The 20,457-nt window shown below is 44.6% G+C and overlaps 1 protein-coding gene across 2 annotated transcripts in view; it reads left to right on the top strand.

Annotated features, from left to right (window-relative positions):
* The first annotated feature begins 4,313 nt into the window (after positions 1 to 4,313).
* Positions 4,314 to 20,457, top strand: part of adprhl1 (ADP-ribosylhydrolase like 1) — a 59,927-nt gene continuing 43,783 nt past the window's right edge. Inside the window, exon 1 of one of the 2 annotated variants that reach the window (XM_073046101.1) lies at positions 4,314 to 4,603. In XM_073046101.1, coding sequence (XP_072902202.1) covers positions 4,390 to 4,603 — 214 coding nt within the window. In that variant the 5' untranslated portion in view covers positions 4,314 to 4,389. The remainder of the gene's footprint in view (positions 4,604 to 20,457) is intronic. The other variant, XM_073046102.1, reaches the window with a different exon arrangement.

Genomic DNA, 20,457 nt, shown 5'->3' with positions numbered 1-20,457 from the left:
TGAGGACTTGAGAGCATGGATTATAGGGAAAGCAAACATGAGGAAATCTGCAGATGCTGGAAATTCAAGTAACACACACAAAATGCTGGTGGAACGCAGCAGGCCAGGCAGCATCTATAGGAAAAAGTACAGTTGACGTTTCAGGCCGAGACCCTTCGTTAGGACTAACTGAAAGAAGAGATAGTAAGAGATTTGAAAGTGGGAGGGGGAGAGGGAGATCCAAAATGATAGGAGAAGACAGGAGGGGGAGGGATGAAGCTAAGAGCTGGAAAGGTGATTGGCAAAAGGAATACAGAGTCGGAGAAGGGAAAGGATCATGGGACAGGAGGCCTAGGGAGAAAGAAAGGGGGAGGGGAGCACCAGAGGGAGATGGAGAAACAGGCAAAGAGTGATTGTGAGAGGGACAGAAAGAAAAAAAAAGAGAGAAAAGAAAAAAGGGGAAAAATAATAAATAAATAGATAGATAGATAATGGATGGGGTAAGAAGGGGAGGGGGCCATTAACGGAAATTAGAGAAATCAATGTTCATGCCAGATGGAATGGCTACCCAGATGGAATATAAGGTGTTATTCCTCCAACCTGAGTGTGGCTTCATCATGACAGTAGAGGAGGCCGTGGATAGACATATCAGAATGGGAATGGGACATGGAATTAAAATGTGTGGCCACTGGGAGATCCTGCTTTCACTGGTGGACCGAGCGTAGGTGTTCAGCGAAACGGTCTCCCAGTCTGCGCCAGGTCTCACCAATACATAGAAGGCCGCACCGGGAGCAAGTGGTGGCTGAAGGTCCTGTTTCTGTGATATAAACCCATGAATCTCAACCCAACTTTGCAACCAAATCTGCTCAGCAGTTCAGTTTATGCTGTTTTGATGGTGATTTTCCTTCTGAAAGGGTTTCATACTGTAACTGTGGCCAAAGGCAAATGGCAAATACAAATTAAAGTGCAAATGCCAGGGGCAGTACAAGGCACCAAGACTGGCTTGTTGCAAAGATATTCTTCTTCCACAAAGTGAAGCCCCTCTCCTCCCATTACTTGTACTCAGCCCATAGTCTTTTCTATGAGAGTCAGAAAAACACATGAGATTCTGCAGATGCTGAAATCTATAGCAGCACACACAAAATGCTGGAGGAACTCAAGGTCAGACAGCATCTTTGGAAATGAATAAACAGTCAACGTTTCAGGCTGAGACCCTTCATCAGGACTGGAAAGGAAGGAGGAAGATGCCAGAATAAAAAGGTGAGGGGGGGGGGTGAGCTGGAAGGTGACAGGTGAAGCCAGGTGGGTGGGAAAGGTAAAGGACTGGAGAAGAGGAATCTGATAGGAGAGGAGAAAAGGAGCTATGAGGAAATGTTAATGCTATGTAAGACCTTAGTTAGACCCACTTGGAGTACTGTGCTCAGTTCTGCTCACCTCACTACAGGAAGGATGTGGAAACTATAGAAAGGGTGCAGAGGAGATTTACAAGGATGTTCAAACAACACACACAAAATGCTGTTGGAACACAGCAGATCAGGCAGCATCTTGTTGTTGTTGTTGTTGTTTGTCCTTTGGAGTCGAAGACGACCACGACTTCTGTCAGGTGGAGGGTTTGTGACTGTGGGTCCGGAGGTGACTGGTGGGGCCAATCTGGATCCTGAAAGCTCGCCCACATGTGGGACACATGAGGGTAGGTGCTGCAGTGGAAGTGGAGGTAGCTTGAGCCTTGCGCGTTTCCTTTGAGCCTCTGCGGTGCGTCTGATTTCTGCTGCATACGCTCCTTCAGTGGTCCTGCTCCACCAGGTTGGGCGGTCCAGAGCAAGCGATTCCCAGCTACTGGGATTGATGTTGAGGTCTTTGAGGCAGTCTTTGAAACATTTCTTCTGCCCTCCAACTGAGCGCTTGCCCTGGCTCAGCTCTCCATACAGCAGCTGTTTTGGTAGTCGACTGTCAGACATCCTGACGACATGGCCAGCCCATCTGACTTGGGCTTTCTGTAGGAGGGTGTAGATGCTGTGGGTGCTAGCCCGCTCCAGGACCTCCGTGTCTGGGACTTTGTCCTGCCATCGTACATGGAGAAGTCTGCGGAGGCAGCTCAAGTGGAAGTGGTTGAGCTGTTTAGCGTGTCTGCTGTAGACAGTCCAGGTCTCGCTGGCATAGAGGAGGGCGGTGAGAACCACTGCTCGGTAGACCTTCAGCTTGGTGGTAAGGCTGAGTCCTCTCCGCACCCATACATTCTCACGGAGTCTCCCAAAGGCGGCACTGGCTTTGGCAATTCTATAGGCAGCATCTATAGAAGCACTGTTGACGTTTCGGGCCGAGACCCTTCGTCAGGACTATCTGAAAGGAAAGATAGTAAGAGATTTGAAAGTAGTGGGGGGAAGGGGAAATGCGAAATGATAGGAGAAGACCGGAGGGGGTGGGATGAAGCTAAGAGCTGGAAAGGTGATTGGCGAAAGTGATACAGAGCTGGAGAAGGGAAAGGATCATGGGACGGGAGGCCTCGGAAGAAAGAAAGTGGGGAGGGGAGCACCAGAGGGAGATGGAGAACAGGCAAACAACTAAATATGTCAGGGATGGGGTAAGAAGGGGAGGAGAGGCATTAACGAATGTTAGAGAAGTCAATTTTCATGCCATCAGGTTGGAGGCTACCCAGCCGGTATATAAGGTGTTGTTCCTCCAACCTGAGTGTGGCTTCATCTTGACAGTAGAGGAGACCATGGATAGACATATCAGAATGGGAATGGGATGTGGAATTAAAATGTGCGGCCACTGGGAGATCCTGCTTTCTCTGGCAGACCGAGTGTAGGAGTTCAGCGAAACGGTCTCCCAGTTTGCGTCGGGTCTCACCAATATATAAAAGGCCACACCGGGAGCACCGGACGCAGTATACCACACTAGCCGACTCACAGGTGAAGTGTCGCCTCACCTGGAAGGACTGTCTGGGGCCCTGAATGGTGGTGAGGGAGGAAGTGTAAGGGCAGGTGTAGCACTTGTTCCGTTTACAAGGATAAGTGCCAGGAGGGAGATCGGTGGGAAGGGATGGGGGGGACGTCCACAGCTCTATCTAACTTGGCCTTTTACCTTGGAGTGATGGAGGATGAGAGGTGACCTGATAGAGGTGTATAAGATGATGAGAGGCATAGATCGTATGGATAGTCAGAGGCTTTTTCCCAGGGCTGAAATGGCTAACATGAGGAGGCATAGTTTTAAGGTGCTTGGAAGTAGGTACAATGGGGTTGTCAGAGGTAAGTTTTTTTACGCAGAGAGTGGTGGGTGCGTGGAATGGGCTGCCAGTGACGGTGGTGAAAGTGAGTACTTTTAGGAGACTGTTAGATAGGTAAATAGAGCTTAGAAAAACAGGCGGCTGTGTGGTAAGGAAATTCTAGGCAGTTACTAGAGTAGGCTTCGTGATTGGCACAGCATTGTGGGCCGAAGGGCCTGTAATTTGCTGTAGATTTCTATGTAAATTTCAAGATGTATATATTTCTCTGACATTAAATGTACCTATTGAAACCTTTGCAAAAACACCTGTTCCCAATTTATGCTCCCCAGTTCCTGCCTAACACCATTGTAATTAGCCCTTATCCAATTAAGCACTTCTCATATCATCTGCTCTAAACTTTGCCCATGGCTATCCTAAAGGTCAGAAAGTTGTAGTCACTGTCTCTGAAATGTTCGCCCACCAAGAAGTTTGCTACCTGATCAGGTTCGTTACCCATTACTAGACCCAGTATGGCCTCTCTTCTAGTCTGCTTGTCCATATACTATGTCAGGAATCCTTTCTGGACACATCTAACAAATTCTGTTCCTTCAAAACCTTTTCCACTAAGGAGACGCCAGTCAGTATTAGGGAAGCTGAAATCACCCATGACAACAGCCCTGTTATTTTTGCACCTTTCCAGATCTGCTCAACTTATCTGCTTCTCAGTGTCCTGGTGGTCACTGGGGCTCCAATGGAATACTAGAAACAGAGTGATTGCAGAAAACGTCGGAACATTACTTGCGGAAAGAGTGAGGGAGCTTGGATGAGTTATTTCGAGATGGGGAGCCTGCACTGTATGGGATGGTTAACATGGAAAATCACAAAGATAAAAGCAAATTCCAGTTGGGGCATTCCTCCATTATAGTACAAAGGCATCAGACAATATTTATTTCTGAGATGGTAAGCAATATAAACTGTGTGTTAGCTAATTGCTATTCGATGGGACTGAGTGCTGTTTCCAAAAATACTCTAGCTGATTACAGTGGGAGAGAATGTCACTGGGAACAGCCAGTCTACATAAGTTTGAAGCTGCACTTGAGACACTATATATAACAAACTAACCAGTGCAAAGAGCTGCTCCCAGGGGATGGCCTGTACTCCCTGATATATTCTCCAAGGCAAAGCATTGGAATTCATTCCCAGCAATGGAACTCTACAAGGCTGCCATGGTACTGGGTGGAGTTGGTGATGCGCTGGGCTACAGGAATTCCAGGTGGGAGAAATGTCCTTCAGGTGTGGTCATTCTCTCTGAGCTGAAAGCTCTGGGTGGATTGGAAGGGATTACAGTATCAGCCGATGAGTGGCCTGTCAGTGACAATACAGTCATGCACATAGTGACAGCAGAGACACTTGTATCAGGTAAGAATTTAATGAGAACAACTTTATGCTTGACTGAACCATCAGATCCTTATGATTAGTACCTGTTTCCCAATACACAAGGGTTACTCTTTCAGATAAACCCTCTCGCTGTTAATTTGTGGCTTTCCTTCTGATGCGCTTACTCTTACATCCCAGAAACGTGTGGATCAGTAGGTTAATTGGTCGCTGTAAATTGTCCTGGGTGTGTAGGTGATTAGTAAAATCTGGGGAAAAGGAAAGGTATTGGTTATTATCACACTTTTCACCCTATCCACACCGACCAAATCACACTGACCGAGATGGAGCTTTTCACCCTATCCACACCGACCAAATCACACTGACCGAGATGGAGCTTTTCACCCTATCCACACCGACCAAATCACACTGACCGAGATGGAGCTTTTCACCCTATCCACACCGACAGAGATGGAGCTTTTCACTCTATCCACACCGACCGAGATGGAGCTTTTCACTCTATCCACACCGACCGAGATGGAGCTTTTCACCCTATCCACACTGACCGAGATGGAGTAAGAAGCTTTGTTTGCCATTCCATACATAAGTACATCAAAGTAGTAAAAAAGAAGAAAAACACAGACCAGAATGTCACAGATGCCAAGAGTAAGATGCGGGAGGGCAAATAAATTTGAGGATCTCAGTGAGGTAGATTGGGAGATTAAGAGCTCATTGTTTATGAGAGGTCTGTTCAGGCTATTGATAGGAATGTGGGGAGGATAAAATGGGTTCAGCTAGGGTTATTATAAAAATGGGGGCTTTAGCGTAGGCTCGGTGAGCTGAAAGCCCTGTTTCTGTGACTTGATGATGAGAAAGTACTTGGATTCCTGCTGTCTCTTTTATGATGCTGGGTAAGTTCCAAATCCCTTGGCCACTAAATGACTACTTTGAAGTACAATGACTGTGTACTGAACAGCCCTTACCAGATGGCAGGGGGTCTGACATTCAGCAATGGCTCCTTGCCAGGTAGAAAGTTGTCATGCAGTGATGGGCGGTGAATTGGTGATAGGCCTTAATTCGGAGTGACCTCATTTCTCACTAGCCTACATTATAGAGGATTTCCTTCCCACCACCCTCTCATTTCCAACCCTTCACTCTCCTTTTAGGATTGTCAGACAGAGGAAGCACAGACCCAACCCCCACCCCCCAATCTAACCAGACCAGGTTTTTACATGGGCATGTTATATGAGTCAGACCTCACGGCTAATCTTCTGTTGCTTGGCTCTTGGTGTTCACTTCTGATTGGTTTGTAAGGAAGGTGGTTTGCAAGGACCTAAACAGTTTGTAAGCTTGAATGAAATAATGCACTGGACTGAACATTCCAAGGGAAGGGGGTAAAAGCTAGAAGACAAACCAGTGATCAAAGGAAGAGGGATGAGAAATTTGGGAAATACGCACAAAATGCTGAGCCCCTCCAGCATTTTGTGTGTGTTGCTTGGATACCCAGCATCTGCAGATCTTCTCTTGTTTGAGAAATTAGAGAAGTGGACAAAGCCAATGCAGTCAGACCCCTGGCATATTTTCTGCTACACTGTGGTCTAATCTGTCCCATGCTATTCTGGCATAGCTCAAATACCATCTATAAATTTGCTGACGATACAACCAGTGTTGTTAGAATCTCAAGTGGTGACGAGAAGTCGTACAGGACTGAGATATGCCAACTAGTGGAGTGGTGCCGCAGCAACAACCTGGCACTCAACGTCATTAAGACAAAAGAGCTGATTGTGGATTTCAGGAAGGGTAAGATGAAGGAACACATACCAATCCTCATAGAGGGATCAGAAGTGGAGAGAGTGAGCAGCTTCAAGTTCCTGGGTGTCAAGATCTCTGAGGATCTAACCTGGTCCCAACATATCGATGTAATCATAAAGAAGGCAAGACAGCAGCTATACTTTATTAGGAGTTTGAAGAAATTTGGCATGTCAACAAATACACTCAAAATCTTCTAAGATGTACCACAGAGAGCATTCTGACAGCCTGTATCATTGTCTGGTATGGAGGGGCTATTGCACAGGACCAAAAGAACCTGCATAAGGTTGTACTGGTCAGTTCTATCTTGGGCACTAGCCTACAAAGTACCCAGGACGTCTTTAGGGAGCAGTGTCTCAGAAAGGCAGCGTCCATTAATAAAGACATCCAGCACCCAGGGCATGCCCTTTTCTCACTATTACCATCAGGTAGGAGTTTCAGAAGCTTGAAGGCACACACTCAGCAATTCAGGAACAGCTTCTTCCCCTCTGCCATCCGATTCCTAAATGGACATTGAAGCTTTGGATACTACCTCACTTTTTTAATATATTCACATTTTTTAATTTATTCAATATATGTAATTGATATACTTGTTTATTATTTTTTTTAATGTTATTTATTATTTTTTTCTCTGCTAGGTTATGTATTGCATTGAACTGCTGCTGCTAAGTTAACAGATTTCACATTACATGCCTGTGATAATAAACCTGATCCTGATTCTGAAATAATGTTAAGTGTATGTAGAACAGGATTCCAATGTCAGGCTGATGAGTGAATGTAAATAGACAAGATGTCTCCCATTCCATTAGAGAATGCTGACCTCTACTCTTAAACATGGCCCAGTTGGCCAGTTAGCAGCTTTTCTTAAGCTTCAGATTAAGGTAGGCTAAGTGCAGAAACAGATCAAACCTCAAGAACAAACACAGATATTACCTGACTCGTCGAGTTCCTCCAGCAGTTTGCTTTTGCTCCATATTCCAGCATCTGCAGAACTCCAAGATCATGGTGATGCCAAATAGCCAGTATCTTCTCCAAATCAGGACTTTGATCAACTGATATTTGGTTAGTGAGGCAATCAAAAAATGAAGGAATGAAGCTGGAAGATGGAGCTTGAAGATCAGCTGCCATCTAATGGAATGGTAAGAGCAGACTAGGGAGACTCAGAGATCCTCTCCTGCCCCTGCTGCTTAACTTCTGAAAGATCCATCTCTCAATAAGTGCTAATGTAGACAATGAAGAAGGTCAACAACACTTATGGGGGAATCTTGATAAACTGGTTAAGTGGACTAAAGAATGGCAAATTCAATTCAGATTAAGTACAAGACATTGCTTTTTGTTTAGTCAATCAGGGCAAGGCTTTCACAGTGAACAGGATGGCTTTGAGGAGTGTGGTAGAACAAAGGGACTTACGGTATGTGGTATCACAGGTGGTTAGGGTGGTGAAGAAGGTTAGCCTTGGCCTTGATCAGTCAAGGCACTTATAGAAGCTGGAACATAATGTTGTAGTTATACAAGGTATTGGAGCAACTGTGTTTGGAATATTGTATAGAATTCTGATCTCGCTATTATAGGAAAGATGGCATTAAACTAGAAAGAGTGCACTAAAGATTTACAAGAATGTTGTGAGGACTCAAGGGCCTGAGTCAGAGGAAGAGGTTGGGGAAGCAAAGACTTTATTTCTTAGAACATAGAACAGAAGGGGTGACCGTCCCTTCCCTTCAACCATTCAATTCTTGATCCAACCACCTTTCTCTGAAAGTTCTGTATGATTTACGTCTAAGTGTTTTTTGTGAATGCTGCTCATCTGCTGCTCTGTGCTTGAGATGCTGCCCTCAAGTTCTTCACTGCACCTGTGTGTACAGAAACTTCGGCATATTTGTTTTTGACTTAGAAAAATGTACAAAATCAAGAGGGTCACGTACAATTTGAATACACACAATATTTTTCTCTGGGAAAGGGAATCAGAAACTAGAAAACATATGTTTAGGTGAGAGGAGAAAGAATTGAAAGGAACCTGAGGGGGCAACTTCTTTACATAGTGGTTGGTAAATATATAGAATGAGCTTCCAGAAGAAGTTGGGGAGGTGGGTACAATAACAATGTTTAAAGGCATGGTGGGCAAGGGTGATGTGATGGAGACCAGGAATATAAAAAAGGAGGCGAAATGCAGAGAACTTGGTGGGTTGGAGGAAGTTAGAAGTAATGAGCGAGAAGGGTTACAGAGGCTTGCACCACAATAGACCAGGCTGTTCCAAAGGGATGGAAATACCAGATTTCCATGGACTTCTGAGCCCAGACTTGATTGGATTTATCAGATTATGGTGGGAACTAGTCTCTGTGATCCCATGTCAGTTGTACTGCTTTTGGACTGGAACCAAAATTAAAGTAGAATTTATCATCATATGCTCAAGCACATGTCTGCACAGTTGTAATGAGAAACTTGCAGCAACATCACAGGAACATCGCAACAGATAAGCAGCCTTCACAAGAAAAACATAAACATAAATCATGCACAAGTTTTTTTTTACAAGAAAACACAATGAGAATAAAATAAATAAATATTTGTGCAAAGTTGTCAAAGTGATCACAGTGTTGCTGAACTCTGGTGATTAGGCTTCGCTGGTTGGTTTGAAGGGAAATGGCTGTTCTTGAACCTGGTGGGGAGCTCCAGGCTTCTGTACTTCATTCCCAAGGGTGGCTGCAAGAAGACAGCATGACCTGGATGTTGGGGAGATTTGATGTTAGATGTTGCCTTCTTGAGCCAGTGCCTCCTGTAGATATTACCAATGGTGGGGAGGGCTGTGGGCATAGTCCACTACTCTGTGCAGCTTCTTACAATCCAGTGCATGTGAATTACCATATTAGACCATCATGCCATCAGTTGGGATACTTTCAACAGTATATCTGCATGAGTGTTCAATGACAACCTGAAGCTCCTTAACTTCTTAAAGTAACGACGCTGCTGTAATTTCCTTATTATTGCACCTATATGCTGGGCCCAGGACAGCCATCAGATATGTTAACAATTTTCTCCATTGACGATTCTCCAGTGTAGAATGACACATATTAACCTCCTTCCTGTTGAAGTCAACAATCAGCTCTCTATAATTGCTGACACTGAATGAGAGGCTGTTGTGGCTGTTGTCCCATCTCACCCCAGTATGTTGATTCTTCACCACCTGTGACTTTACCAACAGCAGTAGCACCATCAGTCAATTTGAAGATAGCATTGGAGTCCCCAGTTATTCATAGAATCTTCTGACCCTTGCAGTAGAAAACATTTTGTTTCTTTTTACTTATTTTCCTTTTCTTTTACACTTTAAAAATCTATTATTCCATCACTTTCATGAGCTGAGGAGTGGTGGGGAACTGGCAGATGGAATAATGTGGCAACACTATGAAGACAACAGAAGGTGTTAGGTTTTGGGCTCAATATTAAAGGAAAGATTTGCTGACCTTGAGGAGGATACAGAGACGATTCACAAGAGTGATCCTGGGAATGAACAGCAAAGTATGACATGCATTTGGTGTCTCTGGGTGTTTACTTGTTCAAGAAGGAGGAGGGGAATCTCATTGAAATATACTAGATGCTGAAGGGTCTGTAATAAAGGGAACGTGGAGAGGATGTTTTTATTACTCAGAGGAACTAGAATCCAAAGACACAGCCTCAGAATAAAGAGACATCCCTTTAGAACTGAGATGAGGAGGAATTTCTTCAGCAAGAGGGTGGTGAATCTGTGAAATTCATTTCCACAGAGGGCTGTCTTTGGGTGTCTTTATGGCAGAGACTGTTAGTTCTTGATTGGTAAAGAAATTAAGGATTATGTACAGGAAAGGAGAATGGTGTTGAAAAAAATCAACCGTAATTAAATCATGAAGCAGACTCAGTGGGCTGAATGGCCTAATCATGGCCCTATAACTTATGGAAAAGCAGAATATTAGTTAAATGGTGTGACACTGGGCTGTACTTATCAGGGATTTAGATTCCTGAAAGTGGCAGCAAATGTAAACAGGCTGGAAAAGAAGCTGTGTGGGATGGTTACATTCATTGTCTGGTGCACAGACTATTAGAGCTTTAAGTTTATAGTTAGTTATATCCAACTAGCTATATAGTTGGAAGTTATCTCCAATTAAGTCCATCATATCCAACAATGACAGGAGGCCTGTGCCGGAGAGGATAAACTGGGACAGTTCCAGTCTCTTGTCGTTGGAAGTCTGGGTTCATTGGTACGAGTAGTCATCTCAAACTGGGCTCTCGGTTGCAGTGGATGACCATGGCATCTGTACCTTAGCATGCCCTTCGCTCTCCACCCAGTCGACCAGAGCTGACTTCACATGCTAGGACAGGCGTGTCCCTATCTCAGCAGGATATGAGGCCTGCCAGTTACTCTCACCTCGTTCAGCCTTCCTGCCGAAGTGCTACACTGAAATGTGGCTGCTGTCACATGCAAACAGCTACGTGGAGACACAGGAGCCCAAAGGTGAGTGAGCTGCCCTGGAATGGTCATGACAAGCCCTTTCACCAGAGGTGCTGGACACCCCATATACCTAAGGTTATAGTCAAGACCATCATTATATGCCATGTTATATGATGTGGGCAATCATGGATGGAAATCTGTCATTAATCCAAAGCTCTTCATAATCTTTTCTCTATCTGTGACCATGATTGTTCTTGGCATATTTTTCTACAGAAATGGTTTGCCACTGCCTCCTGGACAGTGTCTTTACAAGATAGGTGTTATCAATACCCTTCCGAGATTGTCTGTCTGGCGTCAGTGGTTGCATAACCAGGACTTGATCTACACCAACTGCACGTACTACTATCCACCACCTGCTCCTATGGCTTCACGTGACCCTGATCAGAGGGCAAAGCTAGTGCTACACCTTTCCCAAGGGTGACGTGCAGGCTAGCAGAGTGAAGGAGCACCCTACACTTCATCTGATAGAGACATATCGCCACCCCACCACCCAAAAGGTTATAGTGCAAGTCAATAAAACATTTCTGAGGTCGTAGCTGGAGTATGTCGTACAGTTCTGGTCACCACACTACAGGAAAAAGGGATTGCACTGGAGAGGGTGCAAAGGAGATCCACAGGGTTGTTGGCTGGTTTTCAGTGTTTCAAATATGAAGAGAGATTGGAGAGGGTGTAGTTATTTTCCTTGCGCAGGAAAACCTGACAGAGGTCGACAAAATGCTGAGAAACACTGATAGGCTGGATAGTGAGCCACTCCCCTTCTTCCATAAGTTTAGGGTGAGGATGAAGAAATGTAGGAAGAGTGGTTGGTGTTTGGAACTTGTTATAGAGTAATAGAGTCATAGAGAAGTACAGCACAGAATTGGGCCCTTTGGCCCATCTAGTCCATGCTGAAACCAATTATACTACTTACTTTCATTGACCAGCTCTGGGACAGTAGTCCTCCATACCCCTACCATCCATGTACCTATTCAAACTTGTCTGAAGGATTGAAATCGAGCTCACATACATCATTTGTGCTGGTGGCTCATTCCACACTCTCACAAACCTCTGAGTGAAGAAGTTTCCCCCCACATTCCCCTTAAACTTCTTACCTTTCACCCTTAAGCCATGACCTCTGGTTGTAGTTGCTCCCAACCTCAGTGGAAAAAGCCTGCTTGTATTAACCCTATCTATATCCCTCATAATTTTGTACTCCTCTATCAAATCTCCTCTTAGTCTTCTACATTCCAAAGAATACAGTCCAAACCTATTCAATCTTTCCTTAACTCAGGTCCTCTGGTCCCAGCAACATCCTTGTACATTATTTCCTCTGCACTCTTTCAAACTTGCTTACATCTTTCCTGTAGGTAGGTGATGAAAACTGTACACAATACTCCAAATTAGGCCTCACCAATGTCTTATACAATGTCAACACAACATCCCATCTCCTGTACTCAGCACATTGACTTATGAAGGCCAATGAGCCAAAAGGTTTCTTTATGATCCTATCAACCTGTGACGCCACTTTCAATGAATTATGGACCTGTGTTCCCAGATCTCTGTGTTCTACCACAATCCTCAGTACCCTACTGTTTTCTGTGTAAGACCTACTGTATTGAAGTGCAACATCTTGTACTTGTCTGCATTATATTCTATCTGCTATTGTTCAGCCCACTTTTCCAGCTGATGCAGATTTCTCTGCAAGCCATGATAGCCTTCCTCAGTGTCCACTATGCCCCCAATCTTGGTGTCTTCTGCAAATTTGCTGATCCAGTTAACCACATTATTATTCAGATCATTACTATAGATGGCAAACAATAAAGGACTCAGCACTTCTTCCTATGGAACACCACTAGTCAGAGAGGCAACCCTCTATAACTACTCTCTGGCTTCTCCCACAAAGCCAATGTCTAATCCAATTTACTATCTCACCCTGACTGCCGAGCAACTGAACCTGTTTGACCAACTTGCCATGCAGGATCTTGGTAAAGTCCACATAGACAACATCCACTGCCTTGCCTTCAACAACTTTCCTGGTAACTTCATCGACAAACTTTGTAATGTTGGTTAGACATGACCTACCATGCTGACTATCCTTAATCAGTCCATGTCTATCCAAATATCATATATCCAGACCCTTAGAATACCTTCCCACAACTGATATCAGACTCACTAGCCTATAATTTCCTTCTTCTTTAGACCCTGTTTAAAACAGTAGAACAACATTTCTGCACTTGCCTCCCCTGGGGTCTGAGGGAATATCTTGTCAGGCCCTGGGGATTTATTTACCCTGATTTGCCTCAGGGTAGCAAACACCTTATCCTCTGTAAGCTATATAGGGTCCATGAAGTTGATGCCTCTTTGCCTCACTTCTATAGACCTATAAATACAAATGCAAAGAATGCATTTAAGTTTTCATTGTCTGTTTTGTCTCCACACATGGATTATCATTCTGGTCTTCCAGAGAACCAATTTTGTCCCTTGCAATCCTTCTGCTCTTAACATATCTGTAGAATCCCTTAGGATTCTCCTTCACCTTGTCTGTTAGAGCAACCTCATGCCTTATTTTAGCCCTTGTGATTTTTTTCTTAAGTGTTCTCTTGCATTTCTTGTACTCCATAAGCTCCTACGTGTCTATACCTGCAATGCACCTCCTTTTTTCTCGTAACCAGGGCCTTAATATCTCTTGAAAAACGAAGGTTCCCTACACTTGTTAACTTTACCTTTTATTCTAATAAGCTTTGTACTCTTAAAATTTCTCTTTTGAAGGCTCACCATTTACCAAGTACACCTTTGCCAGAAAACAGGCTGTCCCAATCCACACTTGCCAAATAATTTCTGATCAAAATTTGCCTGTCTCCAATTTAGAATCGCCACCTGTAGACCAGACCTATCTTTTTGCATATTTACTTTGAAACTAATGGCATTGTGATCACCAGATGGAAAATTTTCTCCTACACCAACTTTTGATACCTGCCCTGTCTCATTCCTTACTATCAGATCCAGTATTGCAGGCTCTCTCATTGGAACTTCTGTGTACTGATGAAGGAAACTTTCCTGAACATGTTTTACACTCTCTCCCATCTAGTCCCTTTTACATTAAAGGATTCCCAGTCAATATGTGGAAAGTAAAAATCACCCACTATAACTACCTTATGTTTCTTGCAACAATCTGCGATCTCTTTACAAATTTGTTCCTTTAAATTCCCAGGATTGTGGACCCATTTATGTGGTCACACCTTTCTTATTTCTCAGTTCCACCCATAACACCTCACTAGACGAGTCCTCCAGTCTGTCCTGATGAACACTACTGTGACATTTTTCCTGACTAATAACGCCATCCCTCCTCCTTTAATTCCTCCCGCTCTGTCACATCTAAAACAACAGATCCCCAGAATTATAAAGTCCTGTCCCTCCTGCAACCAAATCTCACTGATTGCTTCAATATCATAATTCCAGGTTTTGATCCATGCCCTGAGCTCATCTGCCTTTCTCTTGATACTTCTTCCATTGAAATATACACAGCTCAGGACACTAGTTTCACCACGGTCAACCTTTTGATTCCTGACTTTGTCTGAGGTCTTACCAGCATCTGCCTCCACAACCTCTCCACTACTGTTCTGGCACTCTGGTTCCCATCACCCTGCAACTCTACTTTTAAACCCCACCATGCAGCATTAATAATTCTTCCTGCTAGGATATTAGTCCCCCTCCAGTTCAGGTGCAAACCGCCCCTTTATACAGGTCCCACCTTCCCTGGAAGACCTCACTTGGAGTATTGTGTGCAGGTTTGGGCTCCTTATTTAAGAAAGGATGTGCTGACTTTGGAGAGGGTTCAGAGAAGATTTACTAGAATTATTCCAGGAATGAGAGGGTTAACATATGAGGAACGTTTGACCACTCTTGGACTGTACTCCTTGGAGTTTAGGAGAATGAGGGGGGACCTCATAGAAACATTTTGAATGTTGAAAGGCATGGACAGAGCGGGTGTGGCAAAGTTGTTTCCCATGGTGGGGGAGTCTAGTACGAGAGGGCATGAATTAAGGATTGAAGGGCGCCCATTCAGAACAGAGATAAAAAGAATTTTTTTTAGCCAAAGGGTGGTGAATCTGTGGAATTTGTTGCCACGGGTGGCAGTGGAGGTCAAGTCTTAGGGTGTATTTAAGGCAGAGATTGATAGGTATCTGAGTAGCCAGGGCATCAAAGGTTATGGTGAGAAGGCGGGGGAGTGGGACTAAATGGGAGAATGGATCAGCTGATGATAAAATGGCGGAGCAAACACGATGGGCCGAATGGCCGACTTCTGCTCCTTTGTCTTTGTCTTATGGAAGAGAGCCCAATGATCCACAAATCTTACAGTATGTCTCCCTTCTACAGCAACTCCTTAGCCATGTGTTAAACTGTATAATCTTCCTAGTTCCAGCCTCACTAACACATGGCATGGGTAACAATCCTGAGATACAACCCTGGATACAACCTAACTGCCTGAACTCCCTGTGCAGAACCTCGTCACTCATCCTACCCATGTCATTGGTACCTATATGGACCATGACATCTGGTTGTTCACCTTCCCATTTAAGAATGCTGAGGACTTGATCCAAGATGTCCTGGACCCTGACACCCAGGAGGCAACAGGCCATATGAGAATCTCATTCCTGTTCATTCTCTAAACTAACGAATCCCCTATCACCACAGCGTGCCTCTTCTCCCCCTTCCCTCTGAGACTCAGTGCCAGAGATCTGACCATTGTGACTTTCCTCTGTTAGGTCATCCCCCCTGACAGTATCCAAAGTGATATACCTGATATTGAGGGGGGTGGCCACAAGTGTACTCTGCACTGGCTCCTTAACCCCCTTTCCTTTTCCTGACTGTCATCCAGGTTTCTATGTCCTGCACCTTGGGTGTAACTACCTCTCTAAGTGTCCTATCTATCACCCCCTCAGCTTCCCAAATAATCCGGAGTTCATCCAGTTCCAGCTCCAACTCCTTTACGCAGATTGTTAGAAGCTGCAGCTGGATGCACTTCCTGCAGTTGTAGTTGTCAGGGACACTGGAGGTCTCCCTGCATTCCTACATGAGGAGCATTCCACTATCCTGCCTGGCATCTATACTGTCATAACTGAGCAGATATAAAGAAGAGAAGGAAAAAAAACACTTTACCTAAAGCTTTTATTTTTGCTTTCTCTGACTAAAGCCTCTTCACTGAACCCTCAAAGAGATAAAGTCTCAAGATCACCACTCTGAATCTGTCTCCTCCAACAATGGCTGTTGTACTTTATTTTGCTCTTGCTAATCAGTCCAAAATGCTGATTGGTTGCTGGTCAAAGCTCAGCTGCCTTTTTCTACTCGGGCAGTGGCAGTCGCTTCTATCACCTTTGTTCTTGTACAAAGTGACGATTTTGGAGTCGCACATATCCTGTGGTATGGCTGCTTCCTTCCAGCACTGACAGAGGACCTCGTGTAAAGGTTCGAGGAGTGAGCTCTTGCAGTGTTTGAGCAGGTCTGGAGGAATCCCATCATTGCCAGGAGCTTTCCCTGGGGCCAGACTGTCAATTGCCTGGCTGAGGTCCTCAATGGTTGGTACGGAGTCGAGTTCATCCATGACTGGTAGACAGACAATCGATGGCATCAATGGCTGAGCTAACAACAACATTTTCCCTCGGATAGAGCTCAGAGTAGTGTTCTACCCAGCGTAACATCTGCTTGCTTCTATCGGTGATTATTTCACTGCTGGATGACTTCAGGGGTGCTGTCTTGCTCTGCGATGGGCCAAGGGCTTTCTTGATACCATCATACATCAATCTGATGTTGCCTGTTACAGCTGCTGTCTGAGTGTCCTCACTGAGCTGGAGCCAGTACTCATTTGCACACTGCCTTGCAGTCTGCTGCACTTTGCTTCTAGCAGCTCGAAGAGCCTGGAGTGTTTGGTCGGATGGTGAGCGCTTGTACTCTGAGAGCTGCATGCTTGGCTTCGATGACAGGAGTCACGATGTTGGACTTTGCCTCAAACCAGTCACTGCTCTTTGTGGTCTCTCTTCCATAGATAGAGAGTGCTGATTTGTGGATGCTGTCGCGAAGGTATGATCATTGTTCTGTTGTAGTATCTCCTTGTGAGGAGGTAGTCATAGCACCCTGTACTGACTTGGCAAACTGGTCAGCCTTTTCTGACTGTTTCATCTCTGTTGTGTTGATGTGAGATTTTCCAGTTTATTTGGAATGGTGAATTTTCTTCGGACATAGTTTGATCTTGCAGCATACTAAAGCATGATCCATATCGCAGTCTGCACTGTGGTATGAGCGTGTGATTAGTACAGAGTTGATGAAAGAGTGCCTGGTGATAATCGTGTCTACTTGGTGCCAGTGTTTAGACCGTGGATGTCACCATGAGACCTTGTACTGCGACTTCGTCTGAAAGTAGGAGTTAGTTACACACAGGCCATGATAGGAGCAGAACTCCAAGAGATATTGTCCATTGTCATTTATATTGACAATTCCAAAGTGGCCAAGACAAGACGGCCAGGAATCGTTATCGGCTCCCACTCTGGCGTTGAAGTCATCAAGGAGAACGAGGTGTTCATCACTGGGAGTATTCCTGACAACAGCTTTTAATTTGTCATAGAACATGTCTTTTGCCTCAGAGTTGGAGTTCAAGGTAGGGGCATACACACTGACGAGAGATACTGGGCCATGACTGGTGTGTAGGCGGAGAGTCATAAATTGTTCTTATCCATTTTCTGGTGGCTCTACCATCTGTAACAAGGAGTTCCTAACAGCAAAACCCACTCCATGCTCACAGGGCTTGCCTTGGTTCTTTCCCTGCCAGAAAAATGTGTAGTCCCTTTCCTTCAGTGTACCTGAATCTGCCAAACGTGCTTCTTGTAGGGTAGCTATTTCTACAGTACCTTGAGCCTCAGTAGCTCATTGTTAATGACCGCTGTTCTTTGTGCATCTTCAATATCCTTGAGGTTTTGGTCAAGTCCAGCTATCACTGTGTGGACATTCCAGCCATCACTGTGTGGACATTCCAGCATCCCAACTTGAAGGGAGTTGTCTTATTTGATTTGTTTTCTTTCTTGTCTGGTGCAGTAGTTACAGTCAGCTCTTCATGGAATAATTCATTATCCCCATGCACACAATAAGAAGACTGACTGTGGCAGGCCAGCACCTTATTGGCTGGGGGCTGCCCAGCTTGAGGCAGGCAGTAGCTGTCTAGTGAAATGCGATGGTCTCTCCCACTGTCGGAAGCAACCCCTGGCACCATGCTCTACGCCAACCAAGCATTATAACTTATAACCGGTAACTTTGGTCTTACTGACAATGAGTGCAAGGTTGTTGCTGCGACACCACTCAACTGGCTGGTACATCTCGCTCTTGAACGCCCTTGTCTCCATTTGAGATTCTGTCAACAATGCATTATCAGCCAGTTTATAGATGGCATTTGATCTCTACCTAGCCACACAGTCATGAGAATAGAGAGATTAAAGTAGTGGGCTAAACACACACCCCCAAGGTGTGCCAGTATTAATTTGTCAGTGAGGTGGAGATGTTATTGCAAATCTGCACTGATTGTGGTCTTTGGAATGCATCAGCTGACTGTTAGTGAACATAGAACAGTACAGCACAGTCTTCATGGTTCGTAGTTCATGGTTAGGAAGTTGAGGATCCCATTTGCAGAGGGAGCAGCAGAGGCCCAAGTTTCGTAACTTATCGATCAAGACAGTGGGAATGATTTAATAGTGTTAAATGCTGAGCTAAAGTCAATAAACAGCATCCTGACATAGGTATTTGTGTTGTTCAGGTGATCCAAGGCCACATGGAGAGCCCTTGAGATTGCCTCTGCTGTAAATCTATTGTGCCAATAGGTGAATTAAATTGAATTACATCCTTTGCATACATGAGGAGTAAAGATCTTTATGTTACTTCTTCCTCTAAATGTACAATCATAGTAATTTATAATAATTTATCATAAATAGAACAGTCAATGTAATATAGAGTACACTCAAATCAGTGTGAGTTCATCAGTCTGATGGCCCGGTGGAAGAAGCTGTTCTGGAGCCTGTTGGTCCTGGCTTTTATGCTGCGGTACCGTTTCCCGGATGGTAGCAGCTGGAATAGATTATGATTGGGGTGACTTGGGTCCCCAATGATCCCACGGGCCCTTTTTCCACACTGTCCTTGTAAATGTCCTGAATCACAGGAAGCTCACAACTACAGAAGCGCTAGGCTGTCCGCACCACTCTCTGCAGAGTCCTGTGATTGAGGGAGGTACAGTCCCCATATCAGGCAGTGATGCAACTAGTCAGGGTGCTCTCAGTTGTGCCCCTGTAGAAAGTTCTTAGGATTTGGAGGCCCATACCAAACTTCCTCAACCGTCTGGTGTGCTGGTGTTTACAGACCACGTGAGGTCCTCGGTGATGTGGATGCCGTGGAACTTAAAGCTGTTTACCCTCTCAACCCCAGATTCATTGATGTCAAAAGGGGTTAGCCCGTCTCCATTCCTCCTGTAATGCAGTAGTTCCAGGTCCTCGTTGAGGCAGGCATTCATTCTCTCTGATGCACCATCAATGACTCTCTGAGACGTGAGGCGAGATATCGGCTTTTATTGACTGGAAGAAAGAACAAGCAGCAATTGACCACCTGGAGACTGAGGGCAGGGCTCAGGCCTCAATCGCCTTTATACCGGGGTCTGTGGGAGGAGCCACGGTCAGTGGGAGGAGCCACAGGAGCAGTCAGCAGTGGGGGCATATCCAGACAGGTATATGTAGTTCACCACACTCTCTATGACCAACCTGTCAAAGCATTTCATCACTGTTGATGTCAGTGTTACTGGATGATAGTCGTTGAGGCAACTCACACTGCTTTTCTTGCAAACAGGTAGAATTGTTGCTCTTTTGAAGCAAGTGGGAACTTCTGACCTTATCAGTGAGATTTGAAAATATCTTTGAATACCCCTGCCACTTAGTTGGCCGAAGTTTTAAGAGCCTTACCAGGTACTCCATCCGGGCCGACCATTTTGCGAGGGTTCATCCTGCTGAAAGACAACATAATGTCATCCTCTGAGACAGAGATCACAGGGTCATCGGGTGCAGCAGGGATCCTTACACCTGTATTTTATTCTCATTTTCAAAGTGAGCATAAAAGGCACTAATCTCATGTGGTAGTGAAGCATCACTGACATTCATTCCAAAGTTAATTCGAAGGGGATACTAGCAGGAATGATGGCCAAATAGCAATGGCTGGAGTTTCTGGGAATAATTAGGAAACATTCGGAAGATGAAAAAGTATTATAAAAGGAGGATGAACAAAGGAAGTCAAAGAGAGCATAAAAGAAAAAGAGGAGTCATATAGCAAAAATTAGTGGGAAGTTAGAGGATTGGGAATTGTTTAAAATCCAACAGAAGGCAATTTAAAAACCATAAGGAGAGAAAAGAAGAGATATGAAGTTAAGCTAGCCAACAATGTAAAAGTGAATACAAAAAGATTTTTTTCAGATGTACAGGAATAAAAGAAGCGAGAGTAGATAATGGACCACTGGAAAATGATGCTGGTATGGTAGCAATGGGGACAAAGAAATGGCAGAGGAACTTAATAAGTATTTTGCGTCAATCTTCACTGTGGAATATACTGCGTTAC

Source organism: Hemitrygon akajei, chromosome 5 (assembly GCF_048418815.1).
Source record: "Hemitrygon akajei chromosome 5, sHemAka1.3, whole genome shotgun sequence".
NCBI classification, from domain to species: Eukaryota; Metazoa; Chordata; class Chondrichthyes; order Myliobatiformes; family Dasyatidae; genus Hemitrygon; species Hemitrygon akajei.
This window is presented reverse-complemented; position numbering and strand designations above follow the sequence as displayed.